Source organism: Canis lupus, chromosome 4 (assembly GCF_003254725.2).
Source record: "Canis lupus dingo isolate Sandy chromosome 4, ASM325472v2, whole genome shotgun sequence".
In the NCBI taxonomy this organism is placed as follows: Eukaryota; Metazoa; Chordata; class Mammalia; order Carnivora; family Canidae; genus Canis; species Canis lupus.
In genome coordinates this window covers 36,516,255-36,540,728 of record NC_064246.1, presented here as the reverse complement: position 1 = coordinate 36,540,728, position 24,474 = coordinate 36,516,255, and the positions used below count along the sequence as shown (strand labels likewise).

The following is a 24,474-nucleotide window of genomic DNA, read 5'->3' as shown; positions in this document are numbered from 1 at the left end:
TGTTTTGTATAGACATTTTCCAATTTGTTTGCATATATTGTATTATTTGGTCATCATGGTAAATCAGTCAAGATAACCTGGAGAGTGGAGAGGGGTGCCTGGCTGGCTCAGTCAGTAGAGCATGTGACTCTTGATTTTGGGATTGTGAGTTTGAGCCCCATGTTGGGTGTAGAGATTACATAAAAATAAAATACTAAAAATAAAAACATGGAGAAAATATTTCAGGTTTGCAAAAATCTTTACCCATGATACCATTAATTTAATACCATTAATTTATCACACAGAGTCATGTTTCTCATTGACTTTGATATATATGTGCATGTGTGTGTATTTAACGATTTTTATTTATTTGAGAGAGAGAAAGCATGAGCAGGTGGGTGGGGGCAGAGGGAGAGAGAGAAGTGGATTCCTTGCTGAGTAGGGAGCCCAATATGGGGCTCGTTCCCAGGACCCTGGTTTCATGCCCCTAGCCAAGGGCTCAACCGACTAAGCCACGCAGGTGACCTAATTTTGTTATATATATGTATTTTTAAGGATTGATTTATTTGAGAGAGAAAATGTGCAAATGGGGAAGGGGCAGAGAGAGAAGGAGAGAATCTCAAGCAAACAACCCACTGAGCACAGAGCCGGAGTTGGGACTTGGGATTCAGTCCTTCAGTCCTAAGATCATGACCTGAGCTGAAATCAAGAGTTGGATGCTTAAAAAATTGTGCCACCCAGGCGGCCTAACTTTGTTATTTTTTTAAAAATCATCATTACAGTTTTTAGCATAGTTTTTAATGGTATATGTATGGGTATTACATTTTTAGTATTACATTTCTTCTGCACTTTGTATATTTCATTGAATTGTCAGCATAATTCATTTAACATGTCTCTTGTATGTTAAGTTTTTGTTATTATAAATAAATGCTTGAAATATTTTTCTATAATTTTATTTAATTGGATTATTTTCTTTGGGTTACAATATTAGGAATGGAATTACTGTTTTCATTTTGATGGTTTATGGTAGAACAGATGTTTCTTTCCTGATTCTATGACAGGCTGAATTAAGTGACTTGTTTAAGATGTCATAATCTGTGATGGAGTCAGAATACAGAACTCATTGATGCTTTGTCTGGTTGTGTGATTCAGCTTCTGGGTTTACCTGATACTGCTCATGTTCCTTCCTTGCTTTCTGTTTAGTTTGTTTTTTAAAAAAATTATTGATGGGCAGCCCCCGTGGCTCAGCGGTTTAGCGTTGCCCTCAGCCCAGGGTGTGATCCTGGAGACCCATGATGGAGTCCCCTCGTCAGGCTCCCTGCATGGAGCCTGCTTCTCCCTCTGCCTGTGTCTCTGCCTCTCTCTCCTCTCTATGTATTCTCATGAATAAACAAATAAAATCTTTAAAAAATAAAATTAAAATAAAAATAAAATATTGAAATATATTTAGATGATATTGAAGGCATGTGTTTTATGGCTGTACTTTCTGATAATACAGTATAATCATTTTGATGAGGTAATATGAGGGGAAGACTGAACCAGTATGATGTCATTGATCAATTATGGCTTAATTTGTCATAAAGCATATAATATTCATGGGGTTTTATAGTTACTGGGTGATTAAGCAGTGGTTCAGAGTTCGGGCTTGGAGTTGGACTGCTAAGATTCGAATCCTGGCTCTGCTACTTATACTATATGACCATAGGCAAACAGTAAAATAAGCATACATAAAACAAGAGTAATAATAGATCTACTTTAAGAGGATTGAAAAAAGATCAGTGTCTAGCACAGCAAATATCAAGTAAATGTTAGTTACTGATTTTAGAGTAATTTAGGACGTGAATAAATAAGTCAGTACCAGTGATTGCCAAATAAATGATCATAAATTGTATCAGAAACTTATGGGAATCTACTCAAATTATAGTTTTCACTAAGGGCAAATAAAAAATTTGTTTTCCCATCCTGTATTTTTATCTTGGTTTTAAAGTTTCAAAGCCAGGTAGCTTGGGAGTCCTGTTTTTTTTCCTGATGACTTACAAACTGGTAACTGGAAGAAATAGCCTTTTTTTTTTTTTTCTTTTAAAGAATAGGATGTAGTTTCTGTCTCATTTCCTAGGAACTCTATACTTGTAGAACTAATCACAATAATTTTTAATAAGCACATTTTACGAGATTTAATTTGTCTGAAAAAAAATTCTTTTTCTTTTTTTTTAAATTTTTATTTATTTATGATAGTCACAGAGAGAGAGAGAGAGAGAGAGAGAGAGAGAGGCAGAGACACAGGCAGAGGGAGAAGCAGGCTCCATGCACCAGGAGCCCGACGTGGGATTCGATCCCGGGTCTCCAGGATCGCGCCCTGGGCCAGAGGCAGGCGCTAAACCGCTGCGCCACCCAGGGTTCCCTGAAAAAAAAAATTCTTAAAGTTGAATTGGTAACTTACAAATCATTGAGTTGAGCCCAGACCTTTGATATATGTGTGGTGGACAATATTCATCAATTGTTTCAATGATTTCAGTCAGTTCATCTAGCATCTACTTTATTGAATGCTTAATCCATTTTAGGGATTGAGTCTGAAGGAGCTGCTCACTCACTAGCCTTTTTCAAGACAGAGAACTTAAAATCATTATTTGTAGGTCTTCTCGCGCTGAATGGAAGAGGTTGATCTTTGCCCAAGTACCCTAGGCTTTTCTTTGGTTACATAGGAACATCTCAGTACACTTTTAATTCCTTTGTGTGGTGTGGAACAGGTAGGAAGCTCAGTCCTACTAAATACAAAGCTGTCTTTATCTGTAAAGTAGAACAGGTGTTCTGCTTATGATGTGTGTTAAAGGGCTGGCCACGGATTTAGAGTGGGATGGAGGATGTTGGATTTGCAGATCAATTAGGCATATTGTTTTTGAAGAAAAGATGCAGCCAGAGTTTCTGCATTAAGGTCCAAGGAGCTTGATTTGTATTTATTCTGCATGAATGATGTTGCTTCGAGTTGTGCAAAATACTGTTCTGCAGGTCCTGGGAAAAGTCCAAGGCAGTTGCACTGACATTGCTAGGGTCTAGCCTGTAGCCTTCAGGATAAGTTAATTAGAGCTATTATTATTAATTAATAGGAATGTCTATGTTTATTTGAGAAGGATATAGAATATTACCTGCAGAGGGGACCACAGTTCCCCTGCACCCCCATTTTATTGAGACATAATTGATACATTATATTGGGAGCATAGATTCTTGATACATTGTTTATAAATTCTTTTTACAACACTTCCATCCCCCAATGTTTTGTTGTGATCCAAGGACTAGGGCAAAGATAATCTTTTCCTAGGGATGATTGTTTCTTTTTTCAGTTTTTGTCTTTTTTATTAATGAAAATAATTTTTTTCCATGAATGTAGGTAGATTACTGAAATATAAATTGAAAGCTGCTACTTTATAAAGGCCTATGTTATGAACAATTAAGACAAAATCATTTAGCTGTACTTGCTTTGTAATTGTTAAGCTGGAATGTTTTCATCTAGAATTCTGTAGAACTCTGCTTTTTCAGAAGGCAAATAGGAAAATGATATACTGTTTCAAAAGATTCTGATTCTTATTGACGACGCATGTTTTGTCTGTCTCAAGTGTCAACCCAAGAAAAAGTCTACGCCACTGAAGTATGAAGTTGGAGATCTCATCTGGGCAAAATTCAAGAGACGCCCATGGTGGCCCTGCAGGATTTGTTCTGATCCGTTGATTAATACACATTCAAAAATGAAAGGTAATATTAGTAATTGATAACATAGTGCGGAGTAATAAACTTGTAGTTGCCTTTAGTGTAACCTAATTTTTGTTCTCTTTAGTATCCATATTTGCCTTTGAACATTTGTTTTCTTTTACTTTATGATTTCAAAATTCTCAGTTATTCTATATATATATAGATGCCAGAAAAATGTTAGGTTATGACCTGAAGTTTACCTTGTCTAGAATAACTTTTCAATATATTTAGGTTTTTCTACCTCAGTCTTCAGGTTTGTATCATTGCTGTTAAGTTTGAAAGCTGAAACAATTATAAAGAATGCTTGTGAATTTTGAATTGTAAAATATTAATTTAGAGCATTCCCTTTAGTAACTGTTATTTGTTAGTTACTTGATTCTATTTGAATCTCAGTCATCTTTAAAATGCTGAAGAGACTGAAACTTGATCTTGAGCTGCCTTTTTCCTATTAAGATGTTTTGTGATTTAATTTTAAAATGTGTTATTTTAGTTTTTTAATAGGTCATATATTCACAGTTGTGAATATATAGTCACCAATCAACTCACTTCCTCCCTTTCTCTGTTCTTCCACATTTTTTGTCCTTCTTTTCAAAGAGTAATCAGTTGTTTTTAATGTTTTTTTCTTGCGTTTCTATATATAAACCAAGTATATATTCTCATCTTTTTATTTTTAACACAAAAGTAGCATATTTTTTATATGTTCCACACTTGATTTTTGTTACTTTTTAGAGGTTTTCCATGTTAGTGCATTGAAGACTTTCTCTTTCTCTCTCTCTTTTTTTTTTTTTGAAGATTTTTATTTATTTATTCATGAGAGACACACACAGAGAGAGATTGAGGCAGAGACACAGGCAGAGGGAGAAGCAGGCTCCATGCAGGGAGCCTGACATTGGACTCAATCCTGGGTTCCAGGATCAGGCCCTGGGTTGAAGGTGGTGCTAAACCACCAAGCCACCTGGGCTGCCCCCCCCCCCCTTTTAAAGATTTTATTTATTTTTTATTTATTTATTCATAGAGATCGAGAGAGAGAGGCAGAGACACAGGCAGAGGGAGAAGCAGGCATGCATCATACAGAGAGCCTGATGTGGGACTCTATCCAGGGTCTCTAGGATCACACCCTGGGCTGCAGGCCGCGCTAAACCGCTGCGCTACCGGGGCTGCCCTCTCTCTTTTTTTTTATAGCTGCATACTTTTCTACTTTTTGAATCTATTATACTTTATATAACCATTTTCCTATTGATGGATGTTTAGAGTTTTGATCTTGTGTTATCTCTCTATACATATTTACATGCATATGTGCATCACATAAATATGACTCTTTGCAGTGGTGTAAATAATAACTTTCACATACATATGCCTATTTGTAGGATGATTTATCAAAAGTGGGATTGCTGGATTTGATTTTATATTTCAGATATTGAGTATTGAGACACCTAATGCCTTTACCAGCTGATTGGGGGTTTTTTGTTTGTTTTTAATTTTTCATTTATTTTTATTTTTTTTAAGATTTATTTATTTATTCATGTGAGATATATAGAGAGGTAGAAACACAGGCAGAGGGAGAAGCAGGCTCCATGCAGGGAGCCCGTTGTGGGACTTGATCCCGGGACTCTGGGATTAGGCCCTGAGCTGAATGCAGGTGCTCAACTGCTGAGCCACCCAGGTATCCCTGGTTGTTTTTTTTTTTTAATGATATATTAATCTTTGTGGCCTGTTTAGACATTTAAGTACTATTTGTAGGAAATTCCCACCCTTCCTGTTAAGTTTCTTATTCATTGTACTGTTCATGCATAGCAGTTGGGTTCATGTCATTTATTCAGCAATTGATAACTATTTTGTCCAGGAAGTAGGATCCAGTAATGGACAAAACATCAGTTCTTCTTTTCCTTGTCTATAATTAGAGTCTAGTTAAAGAGCCCAAGATACCAGCAAATAATCAGACAAATTGATAATTAACTGAGAAGTATGTCCAAAAGTAAATATTAGTGTTCAATCAGTGATATAGGAGGAGTACCTAATTTGGGCTTCTGATGCAGGGGCGGTTACGTTAGTATAGTATCTGGTCTGAGAGTTGTGAGGATGAGTAGGAATTAACTAGGGAAACAAGGAGAAAGTGGTTCCAGGCACAGAAAATAGTATATACTTTGGTTCTGAGAGGTCCCTACCCATTGAGTTATGGAGAGTGGCACAGTATCAGGCTGGAGAAGTAGATATGAGTCAAACTGTGTAACATCTTTTAGACTTCATTTAAAATCTTGTATTTTTAAAAAAGATTTTATTAATTTATTTGAGATAGAGCTAGAGTAGGAATAGGGGGAGAGGGGAGAAGCAGGCTTTCCATTGAGTATAGAGCCGAATGCGGGCCTCAATCCCAGGACCCTGAGATTATGACTTGAGTCGAAAGCAGACGCTTAACTGACTGAGCCACTTAGGCACCCTAAAATTTTGTATTTTATTCTTAGAGCAATGTGATACCATTAACGTGCTATGAGGAGAGGATGATGTGATTTAATCTGTGTAAGGTTTTCTCTGACTGCAATATGTAAAATGGATTGGAAGGTGCATAAATAAGTAAGAGGACATTGTTGAAAGGTTCATTGCAATGATTATGGTGAGGTGCATGTGGTGAATAGAGAATAAAGAACAATTTAGGAGATAAAATCTGTATGACTTGTTAATGGATGAGTAATGGGGAATGAGGGAGAATGAAATCCTGAGGTTTCTGAGTCTCAGGATGGCTTCCAAGTTTTTAGCTTTGCCTGTACATAGATAGTGTTTAAGTGAGAGCAAGAGTGGCTTTGAGGAATCCAGTATTTGAGGTCTGTATGGAGAATACTGAGCTTGGTAAAGAGATGAGAAAAAGAGATGGAAGAAAAAAACCAGGATTATTTGGCATGTGGTATTGGTGACTAACATGTTTTGAGAAAGAAGAAGGATGTGATCGATTTGGGTGAACTTTGTTTGGCAATCAAAATGTCCATTATGTGTAACGAGGTAGAGATCCGTGATGTTTTTGGTGATTATGATTGTTTCTAAAGTTGGATTAGACTGGAAATGTAGTCAAAGCAGAGAAGTGGGGATGCTGTAGATAGAGATACGTGAGGTCCAGAAGGATTTCTAACAGTAGGGGTGATCATGTTAGTAGTACTGTGAGAAGAGTTCTGGAAATAGAGGGTGAAGACAGGAGTAGTAAGGGATCAGAGATGTGATCATAACATAGGATTTCTAGGAAAGGAAGAGGTAGATAGGATTGGTATCATGATGAGAAATTGGCTTCAATCGGAGGAGGAGCTGCACTCTTAAATTAGGGGTGGGTAAGAGTGCAATGACTAGAGGTTTGTTGTGGTATACTTAAGGATTCCTGTATGGCTTGTTTCTCATGAGTCAAGAATGTGATCACACCAGAGAGCAAAGTGCCATTACTGACTGGAAAATACCATTGTTTTGTTTTCGGGTTATAAAAAAGTTAAAACTCTTAAATTCAAATGATCTTCCCAGAGAGGATGAATTTATATAGCTTTGTATTGAAGAAATGAGAAAACATGGCATAACGGATCTATTTAACCTAACAGTTAGTTATAATATATTTTCTTTTTTTCTTTTTTTCATTTTTCACTTTTGTTTTCATTTCTCCATAGTTTATAGCAAACTGTAGGCAGCCAAGTTCTGGAAAGCCTAATTAATAACTTCTAGTAGTTAACTCTACATTTTTCTTTGAATGTACTCCTTTTTCTGCTTATCCTCTTCATAGCACATACGAAGAGTGTAGCACAGTGAACACCCATATATAGTTTACATTTGCTCAACAGTTACTTCTTTGTACTAATTATTAGTTGATATCAGTGAAAAACTAAAAATTATTGTGCAGTGTTCATATTATTCTGATCATCCATGTTTATTGTTTTCTTAGCCAAGCCAAATATTTCAAATGGTGTTAGAAAACCCAAATTTTTATAAAATCACTCTTTGAAGTCATTATTTTTATTATATAAGGTACATAAAATTTAAAAAGTCAAGTGGTTAACTCTACAGGCTTTGTTTGGAAAATACTCTGCTGTTTCTATATCCTTCGCTAAGTACCTTTAATCTCTGTCAGCTGGATCCCTCGATGTTTACTTCTGTATCTCAAAAATCCATCCTTCTGAATAACTTTTTATTTCTCACTATAGAAGTTGTGGGTTAGTCATCTCCATTTTTGTATTGGGCCTTACCTCCCACCGACCCCTGATACCTTACCTTTGTATTATAATTTTGGTTAGGAATTCAGTGTGTATGTTGTCATGTTAACAGTGTACACAGCTTAGCCACTTGGTGGCCAGTGCTTTCGTTGCCCTCAGAACCTTTTGATTTTTCTTCAGTAATCTGTGTGTGTGTGTGTGTGTGTGTGTGTGTGTATTGGTGAGGGAGAGAGGGTTCTTAGTGTTTTATGTATTTGTTACTAATTCATAGTAAAACTCTCCTAGGTTTTATTTTTTCCACATGATCTGATATATTGGCAATTTGTCATTTTCCTTGTCTTTTTTTTTTTTTTTAAGAGAAGGAAAGGAGAGGGGAGTGGCACTGAGAGTGAATTTTTTTTAAATATGTTTTTATTTTCTTTTTTTTTTTAAGATTTTATTATTCATGAGAGACACAGAGAGAAAGAGGCAGAGATATAGGCAGAAGGAGAAGTAGGGTCCTCACAGGGAGCCTGATGTGGGACTCATTCCTGGGACTTCAGAATCAAACCTTGTGCTGAAGGCAGACACTCAAACGCTGAACCACCAAGCCTTCCCAAGAGGGAATCTTAAGCAGGCTCCACACCCAGCATGGAGCTTGATGCAGGGCTCAGATCTCAGAACTCTGAGATCATGACCTGAGCATAAATCAAGAGTGGGATATTTAACTGACTGATCCCCCCAGGTGCCCTGGTAGTTTGTCATTTTCATTATCTTGAGGAACTCTGACCTAGAGCCTTAGGCTGTTGAACCTTGAACAATACGGATTTGAATTGTGCAGGTCATTATATAATTTTTTATACAGATTTTGTTTCAGTAAATGTAATACCGTTTTGTAAATGTATTTTCTCTCCTTAAGATTTTCTTTTTTTTTAAGAATTTCTTAATAACAATAATATTAAATGTGCTTTCCAAAAAAAAAAAATGTGCTTTCCTTATGATTTTTCTTAATAACATTTTCCCTAGCTTACTTTATTATAAGAATGCAGTATATAATGTACAAAACATATAAAATATGTGTTAATTGACTGTTTATGTTATTGGTTAAGGCTTTTGGTCAGCAATAAGCTATTAGTACTTAAGTTTTTGGGAATTCAAAAGATATGTGGATTTTAACTGCACAGAGAATTGGGATTCCAGACCAACCCTCTGTCCCCTGCTACCACTGGGTTGTTCAAGGGCCAACTGTATTTTCCTTTAGTCTAGTTACATTCTCTGTTTAATAGCTGTTATATTGGGGATTCCTTTCAGCTTTCTTTTGTGTTGAATTCCATGTCTTCCTTGATTTTGGTTTATTCACCTATTTTGAATATATAGCAAGTTTGTCAGTAGTTTCCTGAGAAAGGCAAATTTTTGAGATCTTGCATTATCTGAATATATTTTTATTCTTTTCATACACTTGTTTGATTGTTTGGCTGGTATAGAATACTAACCTGAAAATCATTTTTGCTCAGAATTTGAAGCATTCATTGTCTTCTACTTCCAGAATTGCTATTAAGTCAAGTTATTTTGATTCTCTTATTTTGTATGTGACTTTTGCACTTTTTGAAAGCTTGCAGACTCTTCTCTTTGTTCCTATAGTTCAGAAGGCACAAGGATAGGTATTGGTGGTTCCTTTGGATCTGCAAATTTAGTTTCTTTCTTTCTAGGACATTTTCTTGAATTATTTCATTGATTATTTTCCTACCTTTGTTTATTTTCTCTTCTATAACTCTTTTTTTTCCCCCTCTTCTGTAACTCTTACTCACATCTTGACTTTCCTGCATTGGGCTTCATAATTTTTTCATCTTTTTTTTGGTACATATTTGTTTTGCTCTACTTTATATAAAGTGAGTTTCCTCAACTTTGTCTTTAGACCTTTTTTTGTTTTACATTTTTGCTCTTATGTTCTTAATTTTAAAGGATTCCTTCGTTTCCAAGTTCTTTTTTTCCCTTACTCTTTATATTTTTCTTTGTTCTCTATTTTTTTATGTTTGAGGCTTTCCTTAGATCTCTCTTCTGGGTTAAAGAGCAAATGGATACTCCTAATGTGTGGAGTTTATCAATCTTTAATTTTCTTATAGGGTGGCTCCCTCCTCATTCCCAATCCATCTTGATTTTATTTTTTAGATTTTATTTATTCATGAGAGAGAGAGAGAGAGAGGCAGAGACACAGGCAGAGAGAGAAGCTGGCTCCATGCAGGGAGCCCGATGTGGGACTTGATCCTGGGACTCCAGGATTATGCCTTGGGCCGAAGGCAGGCGCTAAACTGCTGAGCCACCCAGGGATCCCCTTTAACCATTTTTAAAAAAGATTTTATTTATTTATTCATGAGAGACACACAGAGAGAGGCAGAGACATAGGCAGAGGAGAAGTAGGCTCCCTGTGGGGAGCCTGATGCAGGACCCCATCCCAGGACCCCAGGATCACCACCTGAGCCAAAGGCAGATGCTCAACCACTGAGCCTCTCAGACATCCCCCATTTTAACCATTCTTATGTGTACAGTTTAGTGGCATTAAGTACATCCACATTGTTGTACAATTATTACTAGCATACATATCTAGAACCTTTTCATATTTTTACAATGAATATCCATACCCATTTAATAATAACTTTGCCTCTGGTCAGTACTATTCTTTTTTTCTTTATGAATTTGACTATTCTAGTTACCTCTATAAATGGAATTATATAGTATTTGTATGTATCTGGTTTATTTCACTTTGCATAATGTCTTTATAAAGTTTATCCATGTGATATTATGTATCAGTATTTCATTTTCAAGGCTCAGTAATATTCCATTGTATGTATATACCACATTTTGTTCACCCTTCAGTGGACATTTGGGTTATTTCCACGTTTTTAACGTGGTGGGAATAATATTGCTATGAACATACTCTTGTGAATAAAACTGTTCAAATATCTGTTCTGACTTTTTTCTTAATTGTATTTTTATTTAAGTAATATTTATACACAGCTTGGGGCCTAAACTCACTACCCCAGCCAAGATCAAGATGCTTGCTCTTTTGCCTGAGCCAGGCAGGCGCTTGTCTGACTTTTTATTACATGTGAAGTACTTGTGTTTTGTCTTAAAAAAAAAAAAAAACTTTCAAATTTTGTTTTTTTAATTGGTAGTGTTACTGCCTTAGTTCAGGTTCTAGTCATCTCATATGTACACTATTTTGGTAATCTCTGGTTTTCTGAGTCTCCTCTGCTCTTGAATGTGTTATTCTGAGGTCATTATCTTTCTAAGACCCAAAACTGAGCACGTGGTTCCATAGTTTAAATGAGGCTCCTCACTGCCAAGAGCGTAATAGGCTCTTAACATGGCATCAAGCTCTTCCATGTCTGAACACTGCTTACCTGCTTACTGGTTTTTATTGAGTTCGTGTTCTGCACTACTTTTTTTCTTTATTTATTTCTTTTTTCTTTTTGAAAGATTTTATTTATTTATTCATGAGAGACAAAGAGAGAGAGAGAGGCAGAGACTCAGGCAGAGGGAGAAGCAGGCTCCATGCGGTAGTTTTTTTTTTTTTTTTATGTAAACACATGTATTACCGACACGATGGTAAACCCACACTGCAGAGGAGAGAAGTGTAGTAGTTGTACAGTTTACATGTCAATGCCCGAACTTCTCTATATATTTACATAAAAGAGGTTACTTTGATGAACCAATATGCGTTTGCATTTTTACATGTGAATTTCTTTAGTCTTGAATCCCGCATCAAGGAGCTACAGTGAAATATTTCTGAATAAAGCAGTGAGCCCTCAAAAGCTAGTCTTGAGATAGGACATGTGATCCATCCGTCTGAAAGTTATTTCTTTGCGTGGCTGGAACCCGGTCACAGACACCACAGATTCGTGGTGAGGCCAACGACTGATGTGGGACTCGTTCCTGAGACTCCGATTATGCCCTGGGCCGAAGGCAGTCGCTAAACTGCTGAGCCACCCAGGGATCCCTGAATTACTTTTTAGTTCCCAACTGTTTGTTTACTCAAACAGCTTTTGAAGATTCTGGACCCTCATACTGGAATTCTCTCCTTAACAAACTATTTACCTTTAAAAATTGTGCTTAGGTATCCAAGTTCTCTAATTAATGAACCCCACTTATAAAAAAAAAGAGTGATTGATTGGAGAGAGGAAGAGCACACACATGAGTCGGGGAGGGGCAGAGGGAGAGAGAATCTTCCAGCTGACTCTGCACTGCGCTCAGAGCCACACAGGGGGCTCGATCACAAGACCCTGAGAACATAATCTGGGCCAAAATCAAGAGACGGCCACTTAAGTGACTGAGCCATCTGGGTCCCCCCAATATCTCCACTTTTTAATGTTCTTTTTAAAAGTACATGTTTAGTAAAGCAGCCTGCTCTTGGTTTTGGCTCTAGGTTGTGAGATTGAGCCCCCTGTTGGGCTCCATGCTCAGTAAGGAGTCTGCTTAAAAACTTCTCTCTCCCTCTCCCTCTGCCCCACCCTCTCCACTCTCTTGCTCTGCTCTCTTAAGTAAGTAAATGTTTAAAAAAAATAAAAAGTGAATGTTTATTGCAATTATTATTATTTTTTACCATAATTTATTTGTATACCTCTTTCCTACCAGGCAGTGAGTTTTTTTGTCCTGTTTATAGTTCTGGCACATTGTAAGTGATCCGTCTGTGCTGATTGAATTTATTTATGGGAGAATTATGTACTTCTCAAGTTGACTTTCTGAACTTCTATAGAGATACATATATATCTTACCAATTTTAATCCCCCTTTAGGTGATTTCTGTGGAAGGATTTAATTTAGTAGATTGAGACTAGGGAGTTCAGTTCTTTCATAGAACTTGTTTTTGAAATGCACTAAAAGTCAAAATTTAACCAGGTTGTAATTTTATCATTAACCTATAATTTTATAGAAAAACAACCCTTTCAACTAAAGTTTATGAGAGCTCATAGGTACTCTTTATTCTTTGTTTGTATAGCTTTGAAACTAGCGTTTGTAAAGAAGTTGCCATTGAGATAAAGATGTGGTTTATGTATACAATGGAATATTACTCAGCCATTAGAAACGACAAATCCACCGTTTGCTTCGATGTGGATGGAACTGGAGGGTATTATGCTGAGTGAAATAAGTCTATTGGAGAAGGACAAATATTATATGGTCTCATTCATTTGGGGAATATAAAAAATAAAAGGAGTAAAGGGGAAAGGAGAAAAAATGAGTGGGAAATATCAGAAAGGGAGACAGTACATGAGAGACTCCTAACTCTGGGAAATGAACAAGGGGTGGTAGAAAGGGAGGTGGGCGGGGGGTGGGGGTGACTGGGTGACGGGCACTGAGGGGGGCACTTGATGGATTGGCAAATTGAACACCAATAAAAAATAAATTAAAAAAAAAAAGAAACGACAAAAAAGAAAAGAAGTTGCCATTGAAATTTACTTGATATTTTGGCTGCTCTTCCAATTACTATGGAAACCTGAGTTTTAAAGTATTTATACTTGTTCTAATGTTTAATTTACAAATCTCCCCTCCCTTTACTTTTCTTTTCCTTTCCTTTCTCCTTTATTTTTCTATTCTGAAGGAAATAGAGTTTTTTATTTATTCAAAAAGATAAGATAATTGGATTCTTTTTTGCGTGTTTTAAAAAAAATGGTTGTTAAGGGCATTAGTTGTGAGTTCCTATATAAGTGAATTTTTATATTAGATGATTCCCTTTTCTAAAAAGAGGCAAATTATTATACTTTGCTTGGTCCTGATATATTTCTTTTTTTATATTTATTATTGGTATGTAAAATGCCAAAATGTAGATTTGATTATAATCTTTTTCTGGACAAGACGTGTGTTTTTCTTTTTCTTTTTTTTTAAATTTTTTTTATTTATTTATGATAGTCACACAGAGAGAGGGAGAGAGGCAGAGACACAGGCAGAGGGAGAAGCAGGCTCCATGCACCGGGAGCCCGATGTGGGACTCGATCCCTGGTCTCCAGGATCGCGCCCTGGGCCAAAGGCAGGTGCTAAACCGCTGCGCCACCCAGGGATCCCTGTTTTTATTTTTCTTAATTGTATTATTAGAACTTTGAACAACTGTGAAACTGTAGAATAACTCGATTTCTTTTTGTTTTTATTGCTCTTGGAATTTTCTTTTTATTTTTAAATTTCTGTATTTTTTTTTTAAAGCAGTCCTTTTTTAAATTTATTTATTTATGATAGTCACACACAGAGAGAGAGAGAGAGAGAGAGGCAGAGACACAGGCAGAGGGAGAAGCAGGCTCCATGCACCAGGAGCCCAATGTGGGATTCGATCCCGGGTCTCCAGGATCGCGTCCTGGGCCAAAGGCAGGCGCCAAACCGCTGCGCCACTCAGGGATCCCCAAATATACTTCTGTATTTTGAAGTACCAAGTTCTTTCTCTGCAAAGCCAATGTTTCGCTCTGAATTTGCACCCTCTGATGTTATTCTACCTAACTGTATCTAAAAGGAGGAGTGTACTACAAATTAGTTGGTTGTTATGAAGAGTAAGACTCCATACAAAGCACTTAGTGTGAATACCTGGTCTGTAGTAGCCATTCCATAAATGTTAGCACATCATACATAACAAGGTGTGAAGCATTTCTTTTCATCCCTTATATTTTAACATAGTTTAAAAAATTTGTTTGGTAGCTGGTTCTTACTGATAATTATATTTGTGATTTTGTGGCTTATTATATGCCCTTTGTATTTTCTGGTAACAAGGGTACAAGACTTTATAGACTGAGTATAAAAGCAGCTTAGTTGATTGTTAAAACTGGCTTGGAATATATAGCATATCACCAGACCAAACCACTGATGTTCTTTCACAGATTCTTAAGCATTTTCTTGCCACAATAAGAGAATATTTTAAAATTTCCCCTCTCTGATTTCTTCTTCTTCTCTTCCTCCTTCAACTCCTCCTTTTTTTTAGTAGAGATTTCTTTGGCAGTAGTGGTATGGCTGTTCTCTTGATGAACAGTCTTCTTTTTAAAGTAATCATACTGGTTCTTATATTTATCTAGTTTCAAACCGGAGGCCCTATCGACAATACTATGTGGAGGCTTTTGGGGACCCTTCAGAGAGAGCCTGGGTGGCTGGAAAAGCAATCGTCATGTTCGAAGGCAGACATCAATTTGAAGAGCTACCTGTTCTTAGGAGAAGAGGGAAGCAGAAAGAAAAAGGATATAGGCACAAGGTAAATAAAGACTTTATTTTCTTTGGGATAGACAGGGAGGAGGCAGGAAAGAAGGCTTACATTTTTGAAATATGTTATTTCCTTTGGTAGTAGAATATTTTGTGAGAAAACAAATGAAAGCATTTTTTTTTTCCTGGATGAAATATGGCTAGCCTTCCATAGATTTATACTCAACTTTTTGAGAAATGATTTCAGATAATTTTTGCCATGTCACTTAGATGTGACAGTATAAAATGATATGACCAGGTTTTTTTTTTTTTTTTTGGTTATATCTTTTGTATGAAAAAAATCATCATTGAGCTGAAATATTCTACTTCTTACTCTCCAGGTTAATTATTTCTCTTAAAAATGCTAAAGGTAAAGCTGTAAACATTTTTGTTGTCTGGGGTTTGTTTTCATTTTAATCATCTGGTACTCATCACCGACAAGTGCACTCCTTAATCTTTATTACTTCTATCACCCATCCTCCTTCTGGTAATACAATTTTGGTTTTTGTATGTCTTGTTATTGCTTAAGGTTGCAGTTTGAAACCCAGCAATGTTTTAATAAAGAATATTGTGTTTTGGTTCCATTTGCTTGATGTTTTGTGTTAAAGTTGGGTAAAATTTTGGCTTTTTAAAAAAAATATTCCTTTGTGGTCATTTCTAGAAAGCAAAATAGTTCCTATTAGATTGGTGTTTCATGCTTCCTTGTATAAATACTTGATAATCATTATTAAGATAAGTTAGAGTCATTATGCATTCCCTGCTGTTTTTCAGTTGAATTCTCTGAGGATTAGTGTCTTCATTTCTAAAACTAGTGTAATAATATATACCTTCTAGAACTGTTGGGAGGATTAGAAATAATTATAAATATTTAATATGTCATAAGCTTGTTGATGCCATAAAACAACCAGTATATGCTATTGTTACAATGAAGGAGGCAAACTATATTAGTTCCAATACTTTGGATAGTTGGTAGTAGGGAATTGTTGAGTTTTTGTGTCAAGCCTTGAGCTATGTAGCTTAACCAACCCCCTTTTCAGAGGAGTTCAGTAGGGCTTTCAGATTCTGGTAAGTTAATTACTCATGTCACAATTATGAGAATTAATGCGTGTGTGTTTGTGTGTGAAATCAACTAGTTGGTCAGCTCATTGCTTTATAAGAGGAGGCTACCTTTCCAGTGACCTGAATTTTTACATGCTCAGTGGATTATCCCTTTTACAAGCTTTAAAGTATAGTTAGCTAATAGTTAGAACCTTGACTAATAATTATCGTATGAAGCCAAGGAGAGAAATAATAGTTAGAAAAAATAGAAAATAGTTCTATTTCACAGAGCATAGTGTCTCTATCTGTGAGGAATCAAGAAAGGTGTATATGTAATAGCCAAGGTATTTTACTGTTTCTGAACAATGTGACTAAGCCCAGAGACTGCTTGGTTATAATCCAGATTTTATGTAACATGTATAGAACAATCAGATACATCACCAGAAATAAAGAGGTTTAGGGATAACCAGAGGTTCAAATTTAGGGTCCTGGGATAGATCTGACCTTATTTCTCCTGTCCTCATTTTGCTCTGTTCATCTTCTTTAGCCTTTTGCTTTCTCTTCTACAACTGAGCCAAGTGCTTGGTCTTCATTCTTCAGGAAGAAAAGAAATCCTTATTTAAAATGTGGAGGGGTAAATAGGAAGGGTCTGATTATTCTTTTATTTGGTAATGTAATGTTGTTTAGTAATGCAGTCCTAGTTGTGATCCACTCTTTTGTCCTTCTAAAGATGGGAGAGCAGAGAATGTATGGGATTAATCTTTCCTCTAATGATAGATCTTAGTAGTAGAAGTAGATTTGAGGAATCCCCCATTGATTAGGCTCTAGGTGATCAATAGGTGCTAAGCACTTGGCTAGTACCTTAAAAGTACCTTGAAGTTGACAAGGCTTAGAAAAGCTTTTTGTATGAGAATTTACTGATAACCTCCCTCTTCCCTTCTGTATTTTTTGATAAGTGATAATCTTTTTCTCCTTTAAATTTAAGGTTCCTCAGAAAATTTTGAGTAAATGGGAAGCCAGTGTTGGTCTTGCTGAACAGTATGATGTTCCCAAAGGGTCGAAGAACCGAAGATGTGTCAGCAGTTCAATCAAGTTGGACAGTGAGGAGGATATGCCATTTGAGGATTGTACAAATGATCCTGAATCAGAACATGACCTATTACTTAATGGCTGCTTGAAATCTCTGGCTTTTGACTCTGAACATTCTGCAGATGAAAAGGAAAAGCCTTGTGCTAAGTCTCGAGCCAGAAAGAGTTCTGATAATCCAAAAAGGACTAGTATGAAAAAGGGCCACATGCAATTTGAAGCACATAAGGAAGAACGAAGGGGAAAGATTCCAGAGAACCTTGGCCTAAGCTTTATTTCTGGGGATGTATCTGATAAGCAGGCCTCTAATGAACTTTCCAGGATAGCAAATAGCCTCACAGGGTCCAACACTGCCCCAGGAAGTTTCCTATTTTCTTCTTGTGGAAAAAACACAGCAAAGAAGGAATTTGAGACTTCAAATTGTGACTCTTTACTGGGCTTGTCTGAGGGTGCCTTGATCTCTAAACATTCTGAGGAAAAGAAGAAACTCCAACGAGGTTTGATGTGTAGTTCAAAAGTACAGCTCTGTTATATTGGAGCAGGTGATGAAGAAAAGCGAAGTGATTCCATTAGTATCTGTACCACCTCTGATGATGGAAGCAGTGATCTGGATCCCATAGATAATAGTTCAGAGTCTGATAACAGTGTCCTTGAAATTACAGATGCTTTTGATAGAACAGAGAACATGTTATCTGTTCAGAAAAATGAAAAGGTAAAGTATACTAGGTATCCTGCCACAAACACTAAGGTAAAAGCAAAGCAGAAGTCCCTCATTACTAACTCACATACAGACCACTTAATGGATTGTGCTAAGACAGTAGAGCCTGGAACTGAAACATCTCAGGTTAATCTCTCTGATCTTAAAGTATCTGCTGTTGTTCGCAAACCCCAGTCAGATTTTAGAAATGATAGTTTCTCTCCAAAATTCAACACACCATCAAGCATTTCCAGTGAGAACTCACTAATAAAAAGTGGGGCTACAAATCAAGCTCTGTTACATGCAAAAAGCAAACAGCCCAAGATCCGAAGTATAAAGTGCAAACATAAAGAAAATCCCGTTGTAGTGGAACCTCCAGTTACAAATGAGGACTGCAGTTTGAAATGCTGCTCTTCTGATACCAAAGGCTCTCCTTTGGCCAGCATATCCAAAAGTGGGAAAGTGGATGGGCTAAAACTACTGAGCAACATGCATGAGAAAACCAGGGATTCAAATGACATAGAAACAGCAGTGGTGAAACATGTTCTGTCAGAGTTGAAGGAACTCTCTTATAGATCCTTAAGTGAAGATGTGAGTGACTCGGGAACATCAAAGCCGTCAAAACCATTACTTTTTTCTTCTGCCTCTGGTCAGAATCATATACCTATTGAACCAGACTATAAATTCAGTACATTGCTAATGATGTTGAAAGATATGCATGATAGTAAGACCAAGGAGCAACGGTTAATGACTGCTCAAAATTTGGTCTCGTATCGGGGTCCTGGTCTTGGAGACTGTTCTTCGAGTAGTCCTGTAAGTGCATCTAAGGTCTTGGTTTCAGGCAGCTCCACTCACAGTTCAGAAAAAAATGGAGATGGCACTCAGAAATCAGTCCGTCCTAGCCCTAGTGGGGGTGACTCTGCACTGTCTGGAGAATTATCTGTACCTGTACCTGGCTTAGTGTCTGACAGAAGAGATGTCCCTGCTTCTAGTAAAAGTCATTCAGACTGTGTTACTAGGCGCAACTGTGGGCGTTCAAAACCATCATCTAAATTGCGAGATAGTTTTGCAGCCCAGATGGGAAGGAACACATTGAACCGTAAAGCCTTAAAGACAGAGCGCAAAAGAAAACTCAGCCGACTTCCAGCTGTGACTCTTGAGGCTGCCCTGCAGGGAGACAGAGTAAGTGGAGATTCAGAGAATGGTTCCTCAAGAGGTGGGCTAGAAGACTCTGGTAAAGAAGAACCCCTTCAGTTAATGGGCCATTTAACAAGTGAAGACAGTGCCCATTTTTCCAGTGTTCATTTTGATAACAAAGTCAACCACCCTGACCCTGATAAAATTCCAGAGAAAGGTCCCTCTTTTGAAAACAGAAAAGGCCCAGAGTTGGATAATGAAATGAACAGTGAGAATGATGAACCCAGTGGTGTAAATCAAGCTGTGCCTAAAAAGCGGTGGCAGCGTTTAAACCAAAGGCGCACCAAACCTCGTAAGCGCACTAACAGATTTAGGGAGAAAGAAAACTCTGAGGGTGCCTTTGGGGTTTTGCTTCCATCTGACCCTGTAAAGAAGGGGGATGAGTTCCCAGAGCATAGACCCCCTACTTCAACAAATGTAATAGAAGATACACTGGCTGATCCAAATCATACCAGCTGCTTAGATTCAATTGGACCACGGTTGAATGTTTGTGATAAATCCAGTGCCAGCGTTGAAGAGATGGAAAAAGAGCCGGGAATTCCCAGTTTGACACCCCAACCTGAGCTCCCTGAACCAGGTAAGGACTCCTGACTATGATTAGGATTATAGAAGTGGTGATAATGTTACCCTTCTGAAATTTTGATTTACGTATAAATTGTGAGGAAAGAATTCTCACTTGAAGTGAAGGAAGGACTTTATATACAGGGTCTGAATTTTGAGACCAGTTTTCCATATGCCTTCAGAAATTGTTTTACCAGAAGCTCTCTCTTTTTTTGTCTCTTTTGCTTTTAGTAAGTTTCAAGAACATTTTGTTACTGTTCATCATTTCCTGCCTTTTTTTTGAGGGTGGGGGGAGGTGGCGGGGGGGGGGGGGAATGCAGAAGGAGAGAGAGAGAGAATCTTTAATCAGGCTCCACATTCAGTGTGGAGCCCGGTATGGGGCTTGATCTCAAAATCCTGAGATGATGACCTGAGCCAAAATCCAGTCATTAGCTTAGCTGAGTGAGCCACCAAGGAACCCACTACCTTTTTAATCTTTGAATTTTTGGGGACTTAACCTGGCATTGTAGGTAATTGAGAGGCCCTGAGCTGAAAATTTTAGTTATTAGTTTACAAGTGAATAGATTTTATTGAATGTTAGGCTTCCTTTATCACAATTTAAGGAAGGTTCACCAATTGTGTAGATAAAAGGAACATTTGCTTTAGGGAAATAGAAAGTGTTTTGTAGTACTTATTCAAAGGGCTTCAGATGTTTTAACTTCCCTTCTGTAATGAGGTTTGAGCAAAACAAAAAATTGAAGTTTCACGTTATCTTACTTTAGCTGCAGAAGTAAAACAGCAGAGGTCTTTCAAGATATAAATAGTATACAGTATAGTTATTGAGAATAAAGCTGATTATCATTAAACATAAGATTCTCAAAGTTGTTTACCATAGATTTTTTCTAACAGCGTTATTGAGATATAATACATACCACGAAATATGCATCATTTTAAAGTTTATACTTCCAGTGGATTTTAGTATACTCATAGACTTGTACAGTCATCAACACAATCGGTTTCGGAATATTTGCATCACTCCAGAAAGAAACATAGTACTTTTTATTTATCTCCTTTCATTTCTCCCCAATCTGTAGATTTGCCTGTTTTATACATTTCATGTTAATGGAATCATACAATATGTGGTACTTTGATGTTTGTTCTTTTAATTAGCATGTAGCAATGCTTTATTTTTATTGTAAAAAAATACATAAAGTTACCTTCTAAACAAGTTTAAACTATATATTATAGTATTACTGTATATATTTTGTGTACAGCAGATCCCTAGAACCTTTTCATCTTGCATGTCTGAAACTGTACTCACTGAACAAAACTTCTGTTTACTTCTTGTCCCAGCCCCTGGCAACCACTATTCTCTTTCTGTTTTTATGAGTTGGGTTACTTTAGATACCTCTTGTAAATGGAATCATGTACTATTTGTCTTTTTGAGATTGAATTATTATTATATACTTATTATTTATAAGGTTCATCCATGTTCTAGCATATGACATGATTTCTGTCTTTCTTGAGGCTCAATTTTCATACTATAGTTTTTTTTTATTCATCTATCAGTGGACATTTAAGATTGAACATTTAAGTTGCTTCTGTATCTTGACGATTAGGAATAAGCCTACATTGAACATGGGTGTGCAAATAAATATCTTTTTGAGATCACATTCTCAGTTCTTTATTTTTTTTCTCTCAGTTATTTTAGATGTATGCCAGAATTGGAATGGATCATATAATTCTAATTTTAGTATTTTGAGGAAACTCTATGCTGTTTTCCTTAGTGGCTGCACCATTTTAAAATCCTACCATCAGTGCACTTAGTGTTCCAATTTCCTCATATCCTCACCAGCACTTCCTATTTATTTAAGCGGCCATCCAACTGGTGTAAGGTTATGACTCATTGTGGTTTTGATTTGCATTTCTTTCCCCTGATGATTAGTGATGTTGAGCATCTTTTCATATGCTTATTGGCCATTTATACATCTTCCTTGAAGAAATGTTGCTGCAGGTCCTTTGCCCATTTTTTTTTTTTTTTTAAATGATAGTCACAGAGAGAGAGAGAGAGAGAGAGAGAGAGAGGCAGAGACACAGGCAGAGGGACAAGCAAGCTCCATGCACCGGGAGCCCGACGGGAGCCCGACGTGGGATTCGATCCCGGGTCTCCAGGATCGCGCCCCTGGCCAAAGGCAGGCGCCAAACCGCTGCACCACCCAGGGATCCCTCTTTGTCCATTTTTTAATTGGGTTGTTTTGTTACTGAGTTGTAGGATTTCTTCCTCCCTCCCTTCCTCCTTTCCTTCCTTCCTTCTTTATTTCCCTTTATTTAATATATGGTTTGCAGATTCTTTTATTTTGAAGGTTGTCTTTTTACTGTGTTGTTTCCTTTGCTGTGCAGAAGAGTTGAAGTTTGATGCAGTTCAATTTGTCTATTTTGTGCTTTTGTTATCTGTACTTTTGGTATCCTATTAAGGAAACCATTGCTCATTCTAGTCATGAATCAAATCTCCTTTGTTTTCTTCTGGAGTTTTATAGTTTCAGATCTTAGATTTAAAGTTTTGATCCATTTGGAGTTAATTCTGATATCTTTCTTTTGCATATTAGCAAAAGCACCATTTATTGATGAGACCGTACTTTCCCCATTGTGTAGTTTTAGCATACTGGTCAAAGATCATTTGACCATGCACTTAGGGTTTATTTCTATTATCCTTTATGTTCCATTGACCTGTGTGTCTGTTGTTATGGCAATATCATATTGGGATGTACCTTTTTAATATGTTTCAAAGAAAGGATATATTCTTTCCTAAGATTATTTTTGGCTATTTGGAGTCCATTAATATTCCATGTGAATTTTAGAATTTTTTTTTTCCTGTTCCTGTAAAAAATGGTATTGGGATTTTGGTAGGAATCACAGTGAATCTGAAGATTGCTCTTGGGAATATGAACATTTTGATAATGTTAAATCTTCTAATTCGTGAATGTGGGCTATCTTTCTACGTACTTGTCTTTAATTTCAACAGTGTTTGTAATTGTCAATGCATAATTCTTTCATATCCTTGGTTACATTTACTCCTCTAAGTATTTTATTCTTTTTTATGCTATAGTAAATGGGATTGTTTTCTTAGTTTTCTTTTTGAACTTGTTCCTTATTAGTGTATAGAAATGCAACTAATTTTTGAGTGTTGATTTTTGTATACTGCAGCTTTATGGAATTGTTTATTCTTACCTTTTTGTGTATGTGTAAGCTTTACGGTTTTCTACATCTAAGATCATGTCAACTGTGAACACAGACCATTTTACTTTTTTCTTACCAGTTTGGATGCTTTTTGTTTCTAATTCTTGCCTACTTCATCTGGTTTGGACTTCCAGTGTTGTGTTAAATAGAAGTGGGAAGAACGGGCATCCTAGTCTTCTGATCTTAGAGATAAAGCTTTCAGTTTCTACTATTCTACTATTCATGATATTCTACTGTAGAATATCATGTTATGGTATTTTCATATATGGCCTCTATATGTCTCGATAATTTCCTTCTATTCCTAGTTTGCTGAGTGTTTTGCTCAGGAAGAAGTGTCGGGTGAGGTGCCTGGCTGTCTTAGTAGGTAGAACATGTGACTTTTGATCTCAAGGTTATGAGTTCAAGCTGCATGTTTATTTTTTTTTTTAAAGATTCCTTCCTTCCTTCCTTCCTTCCTTCCTTCCTTCCTTCCTTCCTTCCTTCCTTCCTTCCTTCCTTCCTTCCTTCCTTCCTTCCTTCTTTCCCTCCCTCCCTCCCTCCTTCATGATAGATAGAAAGAAAGAGAGAGGCAAAGACACAGGAGAGAAGGAAAAGCAGGCTCCATGCCAGGAGCCCGATGTGGGACTCGATCCAGGGACTCCAGGATTGCACCCTGTGCCAAAGGCAGGCGCCAAACTCCTGAGCCATCCAGGGATCCCCAAGCTGCATGTTTAAAGCTTACTTCAACAAAAAATCAGGTGTTGAGAGACACCTGAATGGCTCAGTGAGTTAAATGTCTAATTTTTGGTTTTGGCTCAGGTCATGATCCTCATGGGTTGTAAGATGGAGCTTGAGTCTGCTTGAAGATTCTCTACCCTTGCCCCTCTCCCCACTCGTGTGGGTGTGTTCTCTATTTTTTTCACAAATAAGTAAATCTTTTAAAAAAGTGTTGAGGGGCATGTGGGTGGTTCAGTTAATAAGCATCTGCCTTCAGCTCAGGTCATTATCCCAGGGTCCTGGGATCAAACCCCATGTCAGGCTCCCTGCTCAGTGGGGATTCTGCTTCTCCCTCTGTCTTTGCCTCTGTACCCTACTCCTGGGTGTGCTTACTCGCTCTCACTCGCTCTCTCAAATAAATAAACAAAATCTTAAAAAAAATGTTGAATTTTGTTAAGCCCTTCTGTATCAGTGGAGACGGTCATGTGATTTTCTTCATCTTGGCAACATATGTATTACATTTATTATTTATATGTTCAATTATCTTTCCATCCCAGGGGTGAATCCCACTTGGTCATGATGTGTAATCATTTTAGTGTGCTGCTGTTGAATTCAGTTTGCTAATATTTGTGGAGGATTTTTGTAGCAGTGTTCATAAGAAATACTGATTTACTTTTGTTTTTAAGTATATTTGTTTGTCTTTGATTTGAGAATAATGCTCACCTCATAAAATGAGTTTGGAAATATTCTCAGTTTTTTGGAAGAGTTTGACAAGGTTTGGCATTAATTCTTAAAAAAAATTTTTTTTTAAAGATTTTATTTATTTATTCATGAGAGACACAGAGGGCGGAGCGGGGGCAGGGACACAGGCGGTGGGAGAAGCAGGCTCCATGCAGGG

The 24,474-nt window shown here is 37.0% G+C and overlaps 1 protein-coding gene across 10 annotated transcripts in view; it reads left to right on the top strand.

Moving 5' to 3' along the window:
* NSD1 (nuclear receptor binding SET domain protein 1) overlaps window positions 1-24,474 on the top strand; it is a 154,575-nt gene that overhangs the window by 65,834 nt on the left and 64,267 nt on the right. For all 10 annotated transcript variants that reach the window (XM_025434216.3, XM_025434206.3, XM_025434220.3 and 7 more), the window contains 3 exons: window positions 3,591-3,726; window positions 14,926-15,098; window positions 17,109-19,680. In XM_025434216.3, coding sequence (XP_025290001.1) covers window positions 3,591-3,726; window positions 14,926-15,098; window positions 17,109-19,680 — 2,881 coding nt within the window. The remainder of the gene's footprint in view (window positions 1-3,590; window positions 3,727-14,925; window positions 15,099-17,108; window positions 19,681-24,474) is intronic.